Source organism: Trachymyrmex cornetzi, unplaced genomic scaffold, assembly GCF_001594075.2.
Source record: "Trachymyrmex cornetzi isolate Tcor2-1 unplaced genomic scaffold, Tcor1.1 scaffold122, whole genome shotgun sequence".
Lineage (NCBI taxonomy): Eukaryota > Metazoa > Arthropoda > Insecta > Hymenoptera > Formicidae > Trachymyrmex > Trachymyrmex cornetzi.
In genome coordinates, this window is record NW_017295784.1 from 320,492 (window position 1) to 339,914 (window position 19,423).

General features: G+C 33.8%; 4 protein-coding genes across 7 annotated transcripts; 2 read left to right on the forward strand and 2 right to left on the reverse strand.

Moving 5' to 3' along the window:
- The first annotated feature begins 1,617 nt into the window (after window positions 1-1,617).
- gammaCOP (coat protein (coatomer) gamma) lies at window positions 1,618-5,624 on the forward strand. The gene is made up of 6 exons (XM_018520424.1): window positions 1,618-1,756; window positions 2,038-3,142; window positions 3,224-3,803; window positions 4,120-4,433; window positions 4,508-4,706; window positions 4,895-5,624. The coding sequence occupies exons 1-6, from the start codon at window positions 1,717-1,719 to the stop codon at window positions 5,279-5,281; spliced, it is 2,625 nt and encodes an 874-aa protein (XP_018375926.1). The 5' UTR covers window positions 1,618-1,716; the 3' UTR covers window positions 5,282-5,624.
- Window positions 5,625-5,705: 81 nt separating this feature from the next.
- LOC108769435 (solute carrier family 12 member 8) lies at window positions 5,706-10,690 on the reverse strand. Its single transcript, XM_018520438.1, has 10 exons — window positions 10,107-10,690; window positions 9,846-10,026; window positions 8,977-9,122; window positions 8,674-8,905; window positions 8,340-8,541; window positions 8,029-8,263; window positions 7,369-7,689; window positions 7,121-7,282; window positions 6,818-6,996; window positions 5,706-6,620 (listed from the first exon to the last, which is right to left on the reverse strand). The coding sequence occupies exons 1-10, from the start codon at window positions 10,296-10,298 to the stop codon at window positions 6,461-6,463; spliced, it is 2,010 nt and encodes a 669-aa protein (XP_018375940.1). The 5' UTR covers window positions 10,299-10,690; the 3' UTR covers window positions 5,706-6,460.
- A 952-nt stretch (window positions 10,691-11,642) lies between these two features.
- Spf30 (Splicing factor 30) lies at window positions 11,643-14,690 on the reverse strand. Its single transcript, XM_018519221.1, has 5 exons — window positions 14,285-14,690; window positions 13,933-14,156; window positions 12,987-13,136; window positions 12,206-12,356; window positions 11,643-12,119 (listed from the first exon to the last, which is right to left on the reverse strand). The coding sequence occupies exons 1-5, from the start codon at window positions 14,321-14,323 to the stop codon at window positions 11,976-11,978; spliced, it is 708 nt and encodes a 235-aa protein (XP_018374723.1). The 5' UTR covers window positions 14,324-14,690; the 3' UTR covers window positions 11,643-11,975.
- A 1,634-nt stretch (window positions 14,691-16,324) lies between these two features.
- LOC108769627 (peflin) lies at window positions 16,325-19,274 on the forward strand. Of its 4 annotated transcripts, XM_018520695.1 has the most exons (5): window positions 16,367-16,420; window positions 16,512-16,633; window positions 16,869-17,043; window positions 17,151-17,429; window positions 17,694-18,478. In XM_018520695.1, exons 2-5 carry the CDS (start codon window positions 16,622-16,624, stop codon window positions 17,783-17,785), a joined length of 558 nt encoding a protein of 185 aa, XP_018376197.1. In that variant the 5' UTR covers window positions 16,367-16,420; window positions 16,512-16,621; the 3' UTR covers window positions 17,786-18,478. The 4 variants fall into 4 exon arrangements, with proteins under 4 accessions (XP_018376225.1, XP_018376215.1, XP_018376197.1 ...); XM_018520723.1 differs by lacking the exons at window positions 16,512-16,633; window positions 16,869-17,043; window positions 17,151-17,429 and adding exons at window positions 18,783-18,911; window positions 19,105-19,274 and having other exon boundaries at window positions 16,325-16,420; window positions 18,430-18,683; XM_018520713.1 differs by lacking the exon at window positions 16,512-16,633 and having other exon boundaries at window positions 16,325-16,420.
- The last annotated feature ends 149 nt before the right edge of the window (window positions 19,275-19,423 follow it).

Genomic DNA, 19,423 nt, shown 5'->3' on the forward strand with positions numbered 1-19,423 from the left:
CACACACACACACACACACTATATACCCTTTATAGTGTTGCGTTAATTCTGCGTTTTAATCTTAAACTGACGGCATAGACATTCTAATTAATGAAAGGCCTGTGTCTTTGTTATTAATTCTCATTATACTAATTTAGATTTATTTTGATTAAAATTTTAAAAGCAGAATAATTTAAGTTCTGTAGTTAAGATAATATTCTTAAACAAATTTCTCTACTTTAATTATTTACTTAGTGTATCGATTATTTTTAATTAAACTTAACTGTATATGCTGCGATTAAAAGCGGTCAAAATTTAGTTTATGAATTTTTGCTATTTTTGTTCACATATTATTAAAATACTTCATGTATATGTATAATAAATAAAAAAAAGAGATATGTAAGAATTTGACTTGATCCTTTCGTAGACATATATTTCATATATTTATAAATCAATCGTGTTTATTTTTTGTTTAAAAGTATTTTTATTATTGTTTCATATTTATAATTTTTCAAGTGCGAGTGATTATTGTAGAAAAAAAACTTGTTCTGAATGTAAGCGCAATTAGTCAACCCCGAGTACTTAGGTTTTATTCGTATATTCAGACCGGATGCAATCGAGCACACTTAGAACCTGATCAGTTCAGCCCTTATTGAGATCCAACCCGGTAAAAAATTTTTCATATATGAATATGTAGTAAAATTATCCCTTTAATTATTTTTTATATTTTCGCTTTACTATTATTATTTCTATTATACTAAAAAGTAATTTTACAAAAAAAAGAAGAATGTATGAACATGTATGGACATGTTTCATATATAATTATACACGTTTATGAATATTTATGCGTGTTTATGTATGTTTATACATATTTATACATATTCATGGATGACAAATTTTTTACCGGGAATAATCTCAATCCCTGGCAACTCGCCGGCTCGCGTAAAGTAGCCACGGCGGTGTCGCTGTGCGTAGCTTAGCACCGGGACACTACCAGTATGTTCAGATATATGTCTCTGTCGTAGATTTTAATATTAATGCACAAGCGACATAAAATATGCAAATTATGAATTGGGTAACATTAATACAGAAAGAAGTAATTGAGTTTTATAATTATATTAATATATCTGACTTTAGTATTGATAAAAATATAATAAGCCACATAGAAATTGAGAAAAACTTTAGTGCAGTTCTAGTGCAATAATAAAGAATATAGGCTTCGATAAATAAATATAAAATAAATTGCTTATATAGATGACATATAAAACTGAATATTTATTATATACACATAATAAATGTGAAGTATTATATATTAATAATCCTGATAAATAATCAGCAAAATTTAGATTTATTGATAATTGATAATATCGATATTTATGGATGATAACGATTGTAGATTTATATTTATCAACAGTCACTAATATAAAAAACTAATTATTTTCGAAGCCCTATGTATATTGATAATCACAAAAATTCAGAGTTCCCCACGGTTTTTAATAATATCTCATTAGTAATTGCCTTACTCTCCGGCATGTATATCTCTCCTTAACAATCTAATTCACGAATGTAATTCATTTTCAATTACTCGAATCGTACGTGTCTTCTTCGTGCTCCACGTACCTTGCTCCGTAGGAAAGACAGTGAAAGATAGAAACTGCAATGGCCGTCTAGAATACGTTGAGGAGCTGACGTGTCGTAGTATCTTTTCGTCATCCGAAATTTTATTCATATTGAAATATGATTACGTTTAAGCGTGACAAAAAGGAGGAGGAGGACGGTAATTATGAATTAATATTCCTAATATTCTTAACGCGAGTGTTATCCGCGAGGGAGAATTAGAAGTCGCGTATAGGTTATCAGGTAGTTTCTGACAATTACAAGTAAACACATTTTTACAGAAGTAACAAGTGTTATAATAAGTATAGACATCGTATTATATATCAAGTTTTGTAATAATTTCCTACGAGTATACATTTTAAAATTATACGTGTTTTAGATCTTATTAGAATTTAGTATTTATGATTATTGAATACTGACATATTTTTTCTATCTATCAAGGCGGTGGAAACCCATTTCAAAACTTGGAGAAGACCACAGTTCTTCAGGAAGCACGTACATTTAACAATACGCCTGTAAATCCGAGAAAATGTGCCCACATTCTCACAAAAATTCTGTATCTACTCAACCAGGGCGAACAATTAGGTACGACGGAAGCCACGGAGGCTTTCTTTGCTATGACCAAGCTGTTTCAGTCGCGTGATGTTATATTGAGACGACTGGTCTATCTGGGTATCAAAGAATTGAGTTCCTTAGCCGAGGATGTGATTATAGTCACGTCCAGTCTAACAAAAGATATGACAGGAAAGGAGGATTTGTACAGGGCTGCCGCTATTCGAGCACTCTGCACCATTACCGACGGTAGTATGCTGGCAGCAATCGAGCGTTATATGAAGCAAGCCATAATTGATCGCTCACCAGCTGTGTCCAGCGCTGCTCTTGTTTCTTCCTTGCATTTGACAAGCGTATCCAGTGACGTTGCAAGGAGATGGGCAAATGAGGCTCAGGAGGCATTAAATTGTGACAATGTGATGGTCCAGTATCATGCTCTGGGTGTTTTGTATCAAGCACGTAAGGCAGACAAGCATGCGGTAATCAAGCTGGTTGCCAAACTTATGAGGACAAGCCCGAAGAGCCCTTATGCGGCTTGTATGCTGATTAGAATGGCATATAAATTATTGGATGAGGTGGACGAAGGCGAGGAATTGATAGGATTCATCGAATCCTGTCTACGCCATAAATCTGAAATGGTGGTGTATGAGGCAGCGCATGCTTTAGTCAATCTTGGACGAAGTGGTGCCAGAGAAATTGGACCAGCGATTAGCGTCCTGCAACTGTTCTGTGGCTCGCCAAAGCCAGCACTTCGATTTGCCGCAGTCAGGACTCTCAACAAAGTCGCGATGTCTCATCCAGCAGCGGTCACAGCTTGCAATCTGGATCTGGAAAATCTGATCACAGACTCAAACAGATCGATTGCCACTTTGGCAATAACCACCCTCTTGAAGACCGGAGCAGAGAGTTCCGTTGACCGTCTCATGAAGCAGATCGCCACCTTTGTTTCGGAAATTTCGGATGAATTTAAGGTCGTAGTAGTCCAAGCCATCAGGTAAATTTCACATTTTGCAAATTATATGATAACTTCGCTAATATGTATATCATTTCTTCTAAAATCTCTTTTTTCTCTCAGGGCTCTGTGTCAAAAGTTCCCTCGCAAGCACGCAGTTTTGATGAACTTCCTCTCGGCTATGCTAAGAGATGAGGGCGGGCTGGAATATAAAGCGGCGATCGCTGATACCATCATAGCCGTAATGGAAGGAAATGCAGAAGCCAAGGAAGCGGGACTCGCACATCTCTGCGAATTCATCGAAGATTGCGAGCACATCTCTCTCGCCGTTCGCATTTTGCATTTACTTGGCCAGGAGGGACCCACGTCGAAACAACCGTCGAGATACATCCGTTTTATCTACAATCGCGTTATCCTCGAAAGCGCTAGCGTGCGAGCAGCAGCCGTTACCGCATTGGCACGTTTCGCTGCCGCCTGTCCACCCTTGCTTCCGAACGTGTTGGTGTTGCTCTCACGTTGCCAGTTGGACTCGGACGACGAGGTTCGCGATCGTGCGGCTTACTATTGTACGATTTTGCGGCAACAGAACGATCCGACTATATTGCCTCTGATACAGCCGCCTTTGCTGTCCATACCGACACTGGAAAGGGCCTTAAAAAATTACATACAGACACCCATGGAAGATTCATTCGACATTTCTCAGGTATTTTCTCCAATTTTCTGAGAAATTCGCTCATAAAGGCGAGATAATTATCTTCTATACACGTACATAAGCATCTTGCAAAAAGATAAAGTCAACATTAATAATATTATTATGTTCCTAATAATTTTAAAAAAATTTTATTTGCATTTCTGTTTCTAATAATTTTTAATAATTTCTGTTTATATTCGAAAAGCCAAAAGTAAATGAATGCAAATGTAGCGATGGATGGAAATTGGAATTGTGCTATCTTAGAAAATTTCTGATTGATTTAAAAAATAATTTTTAAGTTTATTCATATAATTATTGCATTACACAGATACCTCCAGCTCAGACGGTAGAGGAACCAGCTCAAGTGGAAGTGCACACTACTATCAAGCAGCCTCGTTTGACCAGAGAAGAAAACTTCATGGAGAAATTATCGCAGATCCCACATTTAGCTATGATCATACAAGACACGTCGCTCCTAAAATCCTCGCCGGTGTTTGAATTGACAGAATCCGAAACAGAATACAATGTCAAATGCATCAAACATACATTCCCTGAGTATCTTATTTTACAGTTCGACTGTGTGAACACGCTCTCCGATCAACTCCTCGAAGATGTGGTAGTGGCCATTGAACCTCCCGAAAGGTAAATGCATTTATTGATTATAAACAATGTTCCTTGCATTTTTATGACACGATGTAACGAACTATTTATTTCAGTTACTCTATTGTATGCGTGGTACCGTGTCCTCGATTATCTTACAATGAGCCAGGAACCACCTACACAGTATTAAAATACCCAGAAGATATACAAGCGAGCGTCGTTACCATTCCCACGACACTTCGATTTATGGCAAGAGATTGCGATCCAACGACGGGAATACCAGATGCAGAACAAGGATACCACGATGAATATATGGTAAAAGATTAGTGCGAAAATAATTGTCATATAAATATCTCTATAGGCAATGCATTAACACAAAATTAATTATACTTTTCCTCATTGAGAGAAAAAAATAGTCATTTAAATGATTATTCGTTTTATATTATGTTAAAACGAAACTATTCATAAAATTAATATATGATTATGTATGATTTTTTATATAGTTGGAAGATTTGGAAGTTACTGTAGCCGATCAAATACGTGGCGTTAGTAACAGAGGTATGGACTTTAATACCGTTTGGGATACATTCGCTGCAAAAGGATATGCCAAGTTAGAAGAAACATTCGCCCTGGGAGCCTCAGTGACGTCTTTAGAAGGAGCGATTCAGAGTCTTACGGGATTTTTGGGGTTAGAAGCTGTTGAACGCAGTAATAAAGTACAGAGTGGAGCAGCTGCTCACATTTTGCTCCTAAGTGGCGTCTTCCGAGGAGGAAAGGAAATATTAGCACGTGCTAGACTAGCGCTGAGTGGAACGCAGGTTACGATGCAACTATCTGTTCTTTGTCAAGATCGAGAGGTCGCTGACCTAATAGTCTCGTCTGTAGGATAGAGATTGAAACAATGTAAGAAGTTTTGCAATAAGAGAAATATATATTCGCTGATTGCTGTAAAATAATTTTTATAATATAAGATTATCGTTATATAAATATACATTATCGAAGAAAGAACGGCTTGTATTTCTTTTCGTTAATATATATCGTGTGACTTTTTTTCTTAATACATTATCATAATCGTTGAACAACCTTCTATTACTCTAGACACTCTAGTACTCGTCTAAGAACACACATAATAATAATATTATGATAGTGTAGTTTTAGTCAAATTTTATATCGTTTAGTTCGTTATTGATAATTGAAAAGATAGTAATTTCTTTATAAAAAAATAAACTTATTTTTGTTAACATTTGTTTTAGCAGATTAAACGATTCATAGAGCAAACAGAAAAACTGACAACAATTATATTAGATTTCCTTTCACACATACATATATATTCCTTTCTGTAATTACAAAATTGTTCGTGCATTTGTACGAGAATTATAAAAGTGTTAAATAGTGTATAAATATATTATCAGATATATATTTACAGAGTATTTTTATGCACGATGCGATTGCCGTACACTTGTCATTATCACTTGATTAACTTCTGAACGTAAAAACTCAATTGTAAAAAGTAATCTCACATCAAAGACGATAAATTCTCGCGGATATTATCATCTTCAACATCAGATGAAGTAAATATTTTCTGTCAGATGTCCGACAAGTCTTATGACATTGTAAGGATAAATAATTTCTTTTTGTAAATTATCCTTGTACGTCAATCGCGATAAGTAAATACTTACAAAATCTAACGCTACCATTACATCAGTTCTTTGTACGTTTCATACAATCAATTTTACATATGATCCCATTGATTGCTAAAAACTGCTTTTAAAGCTGCAATTATACTGCATTTCACTTTAAATGCACTTCATATGCACATTAAATAAGTTAGACTAGCTGTTTGCGCGATTGACAATATTATAAAATGAGAAGTGGAAATGATAGTTGTCTAAAGATTGCTGTAAGCTGCTTCCTATCAAGTCTTAAAGTATTATATTAAATATTAGCCATTATATATGCGTTCATAATCTGTTCTTGCCACTGAAAAAGACGCGCTACTATTTGTTACTAGAATAGCATATAAATTCACGCAATTGATAATTTCGGAAAGATCACATAATTTCATACATTTAGTCGACATTAACGTATTGACCTGTAACTGTAGCCGTTTGATGATATCTTCTTCTTCCGGAGAAATCCTCATTCTCTTCATTCAGTTGAGCCGAACACATTTGAACGCCTGGATGCACCGGGGTTACTACTATCTGCTCGTAATCATAAACTTTCCTCCTATAATATAAAATACAAAATTTACTTCTAAAGAAATCTTTATACTATATTTTTTCTAAGCACTCTATAATCAGATATAATCAATTCTTAAGAGAAAAAAAAAGAAATTAATTATTTCCTGTTTAATTTCAATCCTTATGAGTTTTGAATTTAGCAATTCAAAATAATTGTATATAATAATAAATAATTAAATTTACCCCATAATTCGAAGTAATGCAATTCGAAACCATTTAAAGAATTGGAATTCCGCAGAAATTCCAGGTTTTACAGCAGGATTAGCGTGGCCGACATAACTCCAAACGAGAAAAACGACGACAATATTAGCGATCGCATATCCCCAGTGTACGAGAAACATTATAAGCAATTTTACAAGGCACTGCAATGTGAATGTACTTACATTAATCTTTAATATAATTAGATATTTCGAGAATAGATCTTTTAACGTGAAAAAGTGATGTATTTCGTAGAAAGTAACGATTTATCAATGAATAAGTACTTACACCCAATAATGAAAACCATCTATTGCACAAAGGACTATACCAATTTCCTAGCTTATTATGAATGTGAACTTTTCGTTCTGGTGTACCGGAAACACTGGCATTATCCTCGATACTTGGCGATGAATCCACATATACATTATTGTCAGAAATACTGTTGTTTCTCTGTATGTAAATGTCAATAAATATTACTGGATAAATCTTCAAGAGATAATAATATGTGCTTCGCTGTGATACATGTGATTTCTCACCATAAGATTTTTATGTCTTATTCTCTCGGGAAACAGACTGTCCAAATCATTATCCATATCAATTATCAAGTTGTTCCTACTTGCGGAGCCATAATTGCGATCAAATGTCGGAGATTGCGAACGGAATCGTTGTTCGCGGGTATGCCGAAGATCAAACGTTTGTGCGAGAGCGAAGTATGCATAATCTAAGCAGGCGTATGTTAACAGGAATGGCATCGTCACAATTGGAGCGAGTGTATTAATTTGTCCGGTAATGATGAAAGTCAACGTTACTACTGCAACAACCAGCATAGCGTATACAGGTACTTTATTTGGTCCTCTCTGAAAACAGAATTGTTATTCTAATAAATTATGATATAAAAGAATTGTATACATGAAAAAATCATAAATTTTCTTAAGTGTGAAATAAAATAACCCCCCCCCCCCCCCCCCCCCCCCCCCAACAGGTACTTTATTTGGTCCTCTCTGAAAACAGAATTGTTATTCTAATAAATTATGATATAAAAGAATTGTATACATGAAAAAATCATAAATTTTCTTAAGTGTGAAATAAAATAACCCCCCCGCCCTCCCCCCCCTCTTTCTCTCTCTTGTTATTTATTATATCTAAGACAAATTTATAATAAATATATAACAAATAATATCAACAAGAATAATTACCCCTCTTTGCAAGCAACTCATTCCTGGTATAACATTTTGACTGGCGATAGATTGGAGAACGCGAGGTGTGCCGTACATGGCACCTAAACAACTACTGAACGATGATACATACAGACCAGCGAGTAGTAACACTGAGATTGCTGATACCGTCGATGCTATGGTAAAGTTGATAAGCAAAGCATTTCTGACGCAAGTTGCCGCGAGAGTTAACGAAAAGCATAAATATAAAAATGTTCTGCAAATAACAATCGTTTTAATGCAAAGATCAAAAACTTTCCAAAATAATTCACATTAGAGACAATTCATTTTACCCAGTTCCCAATGCCGCTAAAGTACCATTGGGAATGTCGCTAGATGGATGCCTCAAATCTCCGCTCATGTTAATTCCAGCTAAAACACCGGTGACCGTGGGAAAGAATACACCGAATACAGTAAACCAGTTATATCCATCTTGATAATCGGGAAAGGTGTTGTTCCTCAAATTTCCTGAAAGCCAACCTTCAAAACCAGAATCTGCAAAAGTAAATAGTAAATTACTTTAGCTATACTCGTACACAAAGCACAAAGCATTTTACAAAATTCTGTATTACATAACACATTGTTATTTTCTGTTATAATACAATACAATACGATATGGTATCTTACCAATGTTGGTATGAGTAAAACTTCCAACCATGAAATCAACTCCAGCGAGGAGTAGGATAAGCAAGAGGATAAATTGCAATTTTATAACCCATTTAACACCAGCCACATTAATTACGGACAATAATACAACGGCTGCGCACGCAAAGCCGCGTTGTGTCCATGCTGAATTCAAACCTACAAGACCGGCCACTGATTCCCCAAAACCTAAAACGTTTAGAGCACAACCCACCGCCTGAAATAAAATCCACAAACCGATTCTTGGAATCGCTGATAAAATGGAAGGATGGGTTTACTCGTTCCTACCTGCCCGAAGCAGTAAAGTAATCCGATGGAGCCACCAAATCTAGAACCCAGTACATGTGACAAGAGAAAGTATACTCCACCACTTTCGACTCTACTCCGTTCACATATACCCACAGCTGACAGTACTGTCACCAATGCGATACACACTGAAATCATTACAGTACACAGTAATCTCTCCTAATATTTGCATCAACTTATTTAAAAAAAAAATGTATTATTTAAAAAAAATATTCTTATTCCTGTGGAAGATACGTTTATAGCGTCTCGCTCATGAAAATATATACTTTACAAAAGATATAATTGGGGAAAAACTCTATTGTATCTCTTGAATTAATAATATAAATGTATTAGTTATATATATTACATAAACCTGTTCTTTGTCACCGTAGTGAAGTCAGTAAGCTCTATAATATTCTGCAGTATCCTTCAAGAAGTAAAAGTATTCCAATTCCTAGAAAACGACATTTTGATGCAAAAATTGTACTGTTTTCTTTGTCAGGGTCTCATTGATTGGCTAAAGTTACAGAAAAGAATTAGAAAAACAAATATTTAGATATATTCTTTTTCTATATTTTCCTGGAGTGAACTTCTTGCACAATTAATCTTTCTTCGTTTTCTTTTGAGACAAATTTTGTTTGCCTTCCTATTCTCTCTGTCAAGTAGTAATTTTCTATAATTTAGTATGTACAAGGAAAGTATACTCTAGTATATTGTAGAGTTCACTGACTGGACAGCACTAAAACTTTTTATCTCGTTTTCGCCAAACTTCAAATATATATCTATTTCATTTTAAGTACAATAAGTATATACTAATTTAACCACAAAGAACAGATTTCATAATTAATCTTTTACTGATGTAATGATACTACCTGTACAAAAGATGATTAATACCGCATTCAAAGCACCTGCTTGACCGACTATCCAGCCAGATCTCAGAAATACAATTACACCAAATATATTAATAAGACAAGATGTAAAAACGCCATCCCAGGTGCCAAACAACACAGGCTGCGAGATAAAAAAGTTCGATTTCCACCAAGGATCCGAACTCTATGATAAATACAAAAGAGTAATACTATAAGACACACTGGATCAATTTAACTTTCTATTATGTCACACATATTTCTTACATATTCCTGCGCGAACAATTCGTTTGCACCGGCTTGATACATTTCTGGACCAAGAGCATTGTTATCATCTCCATCATTCCTCTTTGCGTTTTCCTGCGTCTCTGGATCACGTAAACCGTATCTAGCCCAATCAACGTCTCTGTGTACCCGAACGTCGCCGTTTGCAAGTCTATTCTCCTCGTTCGATCCCATGTCTTTTCGGGGAAAAAAACCGCGCAACCACGAGTAAACAAGATCAATTCTTGCTCATTGACGTCAGCTTTATTCACGTGGAGATCGTTACGAAGATTTTCTACGTTGACATAATGCCATATTTGTCACTGGTCTGTCTCACGATACTTTCATCTCGCGATGACGAGTATGACAACGCGTACAGGTTAGAATATGAAATTCAGGAAATAACAAGGTATCTTTAATGCCGCACGATAATCGCGACGAACGTTCTGTTCAAGAAAGAAGAGTTATTTTTTCCTCTTATCAAGGTGCTGAGTCCGCATTTTTTCGTGATATTTATCAGTCGCTGATGACGTATGATTGGACGACAGGAGCCACCATATTGATTCTGACCAATTTTGACGGCAACTGCTGATCTACGTCATCGACCGGACGAGGTAAAACAGATCTGTACAACTGCAGGGTAAAATTTCATTTATCCGACAGACCGAACAAATTATAAATGTTGACGTTACCGGCTTAACTCGATATTCATGAATTATACTTACACAGCACAAATCAAAGACGTTTTTCATTGGTAGAACTAGTGCGCACTCAATGCACTTTAAAGCCGTTGTACAAAAATCGACGTAAAGATATACGTTTAATAAAATTATATAATCGAATTAAACCGTGAAATATTCGATACATTTTATTGTGCTATTTGATAAAATAAATTTTGGGCATTTTATCAATTGAGATATCTTATTTTTATATTTAGATTAGAATAGTGTACAACAGCCTTAATGTGCGAGTGCGCACTAGTTTTGCCAATGAAAAACGCTAATTAATAGAGAATGGACTGCGCGATCTGTGTGTCAAAATGATAGGAATGAGAGGGACCGTGGCAGACGGCCATTTCTATCTCTTTTCATTCAATGGTGTAATGGAAGAGAAAATGAGAGGAAGATTGACTGTCTCCCACGGTCCCTCTCTCTCATTATTATCGACCACATTTGATACATTACTTAGATACGGATCGCGTAATCCATTCTCTATGTCTTTGGCACAAACATTCAAAAAGGACGTTTTGAAAATATTCTTACATTCTTTTTAAACTGATGTTTCTAACTAGGCAGGATTGAGAGCTAATAAACAAGAAGAGAATAAAGTATGCTTTATGAGAAGCCAAACCCTAAATGGCTTGATTTTAATATCAACTTATTTTGATAATCAAAACAAAATTACACTACAAAAATCTTATCTATTAATAATTGTTATTAATATATATATATATAATTTTTTGACTTTTTAACTTAATATTTGTATTACATATATATGTCCATGTTCTCTTAAAGATAAAAATATCTTCAAAGTTGCACGTTAAAATATACATTTATTTATATTCAATAAGATTGTAAACAAATTATGCTTACGGAAATGTATTAATCTAAAAACACATTTATTCGCTGCAGTTACTTTTGAATTGTGTATAGTAAAAAATTCGAAACTGTCTTGATACTCGATAGGATCAGTGTTACTAAGACAAGATATTAGACGCACTTCACTGTCGCTTACCCCATAAACATTGCCATATCGTTCACTCATGTATCGCAGAAGCGTTCGTGAACCAGTCTTTATAATATAATGATAATTTCACGATAACTCTATCTCTTCCATCACAAATTATAGTATATCTATTTACATATAATTTATTTAAGCTCCTCGCCTCCACTTCTCTCCGTTACTGAACTTGGTCATTTCTCGACCGCTAACACCACAGGTACCAATTCCCACACGACCATTTACGTTCTCCGGTGTCGCAAAGATGCTCTTCTTTATAACACCTTTCTTCGAAGACTGCAGAGAATAAAAGTAATTATAATAGAGACATGATTTAAATATATTCTGGATATGTATGCTATGTAAATGAAGTTATTGCCTACCTTATTAGTAAATGCTAGCCACTTGTTCTTTTCCAATTCCCGTTCCTCCTCCAATTCTTTGAATCGCTGTAATTTCCTCTGCTTCTTTTTCTTGAGGTATTCCCTTTGCTTATTCGGATCCGAACCCGCAACTGCAGCTGCTTGCATTTTCCTATAAACGAATAAATTTATCGTTTAAGTAAAATAGAGATAATTCAAATTTAGATATATAAATAATGATGTTTCCATATATTTTTATCAGTACATGCATTTCGATAAGTATTAATATTAATATATCTCGATGTATGTACCAATTACTTACAACTTACAAAAATTAGCACACTTATATCATAAAAAGTTATGATATCGCAAAAGAGCAAAATAATACATATATTATTATAATAATACATATATTACTTTGTTATTTAGTGTATAGAATGTAATTACAATTTGTCAATTCTTTTGCACATATATAATTAATTTGTTTTTCAAAGACGTGGTCCAAGAATTGGACAATTCTTGTTACCTTTTTCTGGAGCCCGACGATGCACACGGACCGCGTGACATCAAAGGATAAATGAACAATAATGAGCGTTTTTCAGATGTAATATCGTACCAATGGTGGAGTTAGTTGCCAATTCAGAAATGAGAAACAGGAGGAAAAAATGAATGATTAGTAAATTGTCGCCTTATATTTTTTGTTTCTCATAAAGGCAGACATGTGCAAAAACATAAGGTACATTTTACATCGATTTACAATGATACACATAATCTTAGACATCATAGATTAGAAATGACTCACTTTGATTTTTGATCTGCCCAGTCTGATGCTGGCCTCTTAGCAACAGACTTTAGCTGGCTGAGCATAGTAACATCAGTGTTCTTGTACTCATTGAACGTCACATTTACTATTCCATCTTCACTTATCACGTCTATAGTTGCTTCATAATACCTATAAAATTTTGCAATATATAATATTTAAAAAATTATGCGAAATGTTTCATTTCAGAATAGTCATTGCACTTCTTTTTAAACAAATCATTATCAATTTTTTACTCAAACAGTTGATTACAACTTATATCATAATTAATATTTGCTTTAATAATATTAATATTCTTGGTCTTTTCTCTTTAGTATTCAACATAAAGTTTGACAGTAGGAAAGTTAAATTCAAAGTTTCTTAAAATAAAGTCCAAGTATTAACTGAAAAATAAATTTGAAAAATAAAGCAAATAAATAATATTGCTAAATCCTTTCTGACTGGAATTTTTTCCTGTAAATAATTTCATCTTTGTGTTATACCATGTATTTTAGGTTTTAATAATGACTCAGGTAAAACGTTTTCAAAATATTTTATATATTGATTCAATGTTATATATAAATTAGATGACTTTTCTTGCACAACTCGATCAAAATTCAATTTGATATTATAAACAATAGGCCTGTCTTCAAAACCGGAACATAGATTTTTGCATAATGCATAAAACTTTTGCATAATCCATAATGCACAAGAAAACCAACCAATCAGAGTCTTTTATTTTTATGGAAATAAAGAACTTTGATTAAAGGGTTAATTTTTTCAAAATTCGTGCGTTCTCATCCTTATAGAACTCTCTAAAGATACACACAATGCAATAAGTTTAAGTGAGATAAATTACATTTGTTTTCCTTCAACTTATTGCATCAGTATATATAAATTCCAAGAGTTCATCAATGAAGAACAAATCTAAAATACGAATGATACCCACTTGTTATCCTCGCTCCAAGGTGCCATACACTGATCGCCGACTTTCCACTTATTGGCCAGAACTGCAAGCAAAATAGGATCTTTAGCATCCATGCCATTGGCTTGTCTTTTTTCCTGCTGTTGTGACTTAATTAAATCATGTGTCAGCTTTATTACTTCCTTCAGATCGAATTTCAGCTTTATCAACTCTTCATTATTCGGATCTGTCGTGAGAGCCGCTTCCACCTGAAATACGAAAAAGGATAAGGATTTAGTCCATCGTGAAGACATTATAAGCGGAATAAACAAGAGTGAGTTGTCACATCCAATCGATTGTTACGCGAGGTTAAGAGAGGAAAAACAAGGCTAAACACCTGCTGAAGCTGCAGCTTGTAGTTCTGTAAGTCATCCATGCTGCTCGTCTTATCTCAAATTATCCAAAGCCACGGCGTGGCACGAAGATTCGGTCTCCTCTTTTCGCTTGACTCAGAACTGTTACGAAAATAAAGTATTATTAGTAATCACTCGTGACAACTCCAATTCATTCCAGTCTACTACGGTTGACAAGCGTAAGGCAAGCAATGCTGCCAATGTAACACGTCGTTGACTTTCTCGCTTGCAGGACTACGATGCGAAGAACGAACTATTCAGAGAAGGTTTGGCGAATAAGAACAAACTACGAAGAGACAAAAGCTTATTGTTTCTGTTCGAAAAATCCAGAATTGCTTAGAAACGTACAAAACATGTCCGACGTGAGAAGCATCGACCACAAAGTTAGCTGAAGTAGTAACTCTGCTTGTAAGATGGCGACACAATTGCTTGAAATGATTAGAGTCCTATATATAGAGAGAAGTGACATTGATGTCCGAATTTTTGACTGGTAGTCTGATATGTATTCTGATTGGGTATCAGTTGTATCTCACTGGGTATCTGTTGGGTTCAATTGTATCTCACTTGTCAGAATGCAAAAGGAATGTGCATTCAACTAAGTTATGACACAGAGAATCATTACATCCTTGTTATTCACATCGAAGTACATAATTGAAGGTTGGAGTATGTGGGGGTTCGATGTCGCTTCTTTCTATATATAGGATCTAGAAATGATGGAAATTTCGAGAGTTTGATTCTATCATTTCTAAAATTTTGCTTTTATTATGTAGTAATAAATATAAGCATCATTTACTGATTAATCAATGCATATGGCCAGGAAGTTATTCGATACTCCCTTACTTTTTTATGATAATAAAATAAAACTGCAAAAAAAGATGCCAACATCACACGGTATTCCCAAGCGGTCACCCATCCAAGTACTAACCGTGCCCAACGTTACTTGACTTCAGTGATCGGACGAGAACTGGTACTTTAAACGTGGTATGGAAGTTGGCTGAAAACTTGATGACATATAGTTGTATTTAACCCAAAGAACAGCTTTGCAATTGTTAAAAAATTTTTAGTTGCTTTTAGTTTCTCACTGGATCTAATAAGAAATCAAAATAACTTAATTTTTATTCTTAACTTAATCTTTGATAAATAATCTAATTTTCTAACAAAAAATCATCTTTTGATTTTCATGACGTCAAAATAAAAGGTTTATTTACGTTTGCACTTTTTGCATTCAGCATCTTCGCTTTCTTTCTTTTCAACGCCCAAATATATATCTATTTCAGTTTTAATTAAAAAATTTTTTGAGATTTTAAGCAACGCGAACCTAAAGGTCTGTTTTTTATTCCTACATTAGACTACACTAGAATTCTCTTTTTTGTTTTCGCCAAATATTAAATATATATTAAGAATTTTATTACAACAGTTGCAAAGCTTCTTTTTCTGTTGAACTCTCCTTTAACTTCTTTTTATAATATAGCACCTGTTATTTTATGAAGGTCAATATGACAGATGTTTTGTTGGTGCATATTAATAACAATCGGTTAGTACTCATTTAAGGCCGTTGTATACTTATTTAATCTGTATAAAAATAAAACGCAAACTGGTACCTTAAATACAGGTGAATTGGGACAGCATGTATTTATTGTTAAATTTAATCGTAGTATCCATTCATAATTGAATTTAACAAAAATACATACTGTTACCTACACTTGTTCCAAGTCACCTATACGGTATTTTGAGTTATGAAATACAAATTTTACTTAACAGCACAATAAAATGTATCGAGGATTTCATCAATTTCATAGTTTAATCTGTTTTTTATATTTATATTACATACATATTTTTACGTCAATTTGTGCACACAGCACATTCAATCGAATTCGCTATAAGGTTCTTGAGTCGCCTTGATTGGACAGACGCTTTATGCACCTATTATAATTATTTCTTTCAATCTCCGCCAATCAGACAAATTCATTAGACCAATAGCAGAGCCGGTAATCTGAGAGTCTTGCTAGTTGCCTAATATTGGCTGACCGCTGAAGTTGTGTGGTTCCTAGTGTTCCTACACTTTTACTTACACTCAAAAACAGCATTTAAGCACGGTACTGTACTACGTCATAAAGATCGTAAGTTTCTTTTACAGCTGTTCGGTATGTTTTGACAAAGATGTTATTATCGTGCAAATGTGTATATTATGTAACACTATTGGTAACGCAGAGTCTCACGGTGACGCTGATGACAGTCTAAAATGGTCTAAACCTTTTAATAAGAGTGCCACGATATATACTGTAATTTGTGCGCTGTCTTAGGGTTAGAAATTTTCAGTCATGGCATACCCGGTAATTCTAAGTAACAATTATGACGATTACATTTGCACGCAGTGACAATACGACGATGCACGCTTTATTCTATCATTTCAGTTTATCATAAATCTCCGAATCGCCTGATACGCGTACGTTAAATTAATACAATTAGTTCTGACGTAGGAACGAAAAGTTGGCGCCTGATTTCGTTTACAGCTTGTACGACTTTACGATTTTCCTTTATTGTATTTATTTTATCCGTTCCTTCAAGAGCGCGATGTATGGTTCCACTGATCCAGCATCAGAAATAAATCCAGAGATACAACGATGGTTCTCCACAGTGGACAGAGATGGAAGTGGACGAATAACTGCTACAGAATTGCAGTCTGCATTGGCTAACGGTCAAGGGGGTACTTTTTCTGACACAGCGTGCAAATTAATGATTGGTATGTTTATAGGTCTTGTACAACAAAGAAAATACAATATATTGAATTTTGAGTTTCTTTCACAAGTTATAAAAATATTAGCAATATTAATTTTATTTTCTTTGCAGGCATGTTTGACAAAGAAAATGATGGTACTATAAACATCACGGAATTTCAAGCTCTTTACAATTACATAAATGCTTGGCTTGGCGTATTTCGTGGCTTTGATCATGACAATTCGGGTAGTATACAAGAGAATGAATTAAGCGCAGCCCTAACACAAATGGGCTACAAGCTTAGTCCAGAATTTATTCAATTCCTCATAAAAAAGAGCGATATTCGTGGTCATCAGTCCATTACCGTCGACCAATTTATAGTATTGTGTGTTCAAATACAGAGATTTACAGGTAATTAAAGATACTTATGTAGAAGGAATAGAATTGTATAATTTATCAGTTACCGATTTATTTAGAAATTTGGTATTGTAAACATCTGTACATGCAATAGTTGACAACATTTAATATCATTTAAGTACATTTGTTCATTAAAATATGTCAAAGTCTTACTAGAAAGGCTTTGAAGCATTTGATTGACCAATAAGAAAAAAGAATTTTATAAATTGATCAATAGAAGAATGCATTTGTAGCATCGTTGAACATACTTTGTTACAGAGGCATTTAGGACAAGAGATGCGCAACAAACTGGATCAATCACTATTGGATTTGAAGACTTTCTAGGAGTAGCTCTTAGTTGCAGCATATAACATCTCCATATCTTGATAATAATATAGTTAAATTACTTTTACATACCTATGTATGCTGAAAAAAGTTATTTAGATTTATAACTCAGGCTACAAGTTCTATTTTTCTATCTTAGGAGATAATATAAAATGGAGGTTCATATGTATAAGTACTTGGGCTTCTTTAAGGTATAAAATATCTATTTGTACTTGGAAATTTCTCTTTGTTCTTCGCCTAAGCTTCGCCGCTTTAATTAATTTTAACGATATTTTTAAAGTAAGATAAGATTATTGATAAATATAAGAAACGCTAAAAAATTATGCTTATCGATTCTGCTGATGTAACACACAGTACCTCAAATGACAATGAAACGGTTTTACTTTTATATTCATATACGTTAATAATAATATTTAACGAAATGTTTAAATAAAAATGAATATCACATGACGAAAACGCAAGATACATTATATCGAGCAATATCCCATGGCTTTTTATATTTACATATGATAAAAGAAAAATAGTTTATAATATTTTTACCATTTAAGTGACCCTTATACTATCGAATGTTCACATGTGTTTATAATTTTTACTATCTTTATCTAAGGATACAGATGTGAAGCTCTATCTGGAGGGACGCTTGAAATAAATAAGAATTTTCTTTATACAGATACTTTGAGAATAATACAGATGTTTTAAATTTACGAGACTACAAAATCGTATTACTCCACATGAAACAGGCCCGAGAAAGAATTCAAGAGTTTGAACGATTACAAAAAGCGCGACATCTTCTAGATGCCATTTCATTACTAAACGATTTGCTTGCTGATGGTTCTGAAATAGAAATACTATCGCTTGCTGAAATAATAGTGAGAAGATTAAAAAAGTTAGGTGTGACAAATACAACGGCAGATAAAGAAAACGGTATGTACTCGATATATATGAGTTTTCTTTACGACATATAATAGAATAAATTTTATATACATATAAAGAAAACTTATATGCATTATATTCTTTTTGTAGAATATTGGTATAAAAATACAAGATTATCAGCTTCGAGGCTTACACATAGCGGTATTTATCACTGTTGTACATTTTGCTCCAGTGGTGGAAAGAAAGAAATTATTTGTGGCTGCAGAGGCACCATGCCTGGTAAGGATTGTAATTTCAGAAATTAAATTTTTTAATAAAACTACGGAACATGTATTAAACCATAAAAACAAATTTTTATAATATTAATTCTATAGTATTGCAATACATTTATAAAAATGAGCAATTTTTAATAGGCCCTATTGTCAATTTAGACATAAGCAATTAGATAAAAGATAAATTAATTTTTATAAAGGTGGTTACAAAGGTTGTGGACATGGACATATTGGACATCCAGGTTTTAACCATTGGTCTTGCTGTGGATCTATATTACGTAATGGACGTTGCTTAATTATACGAAAAACTATGCATCAATTTATATTGTAAGTCTTAATAAATTAATAAATATATCTTTATGTATGAATATAATTTAGATATTCCAGTTTAAAAAAAATGAAAACATTAATTACGCCTTGATTTTTAAAAGATTTTAAAATATTATTTCAAGAGATTAAGTATATTTATATGTTTGATCAATTGAAATTTCGATTTATAAGTTTTGAAACAATTTCATA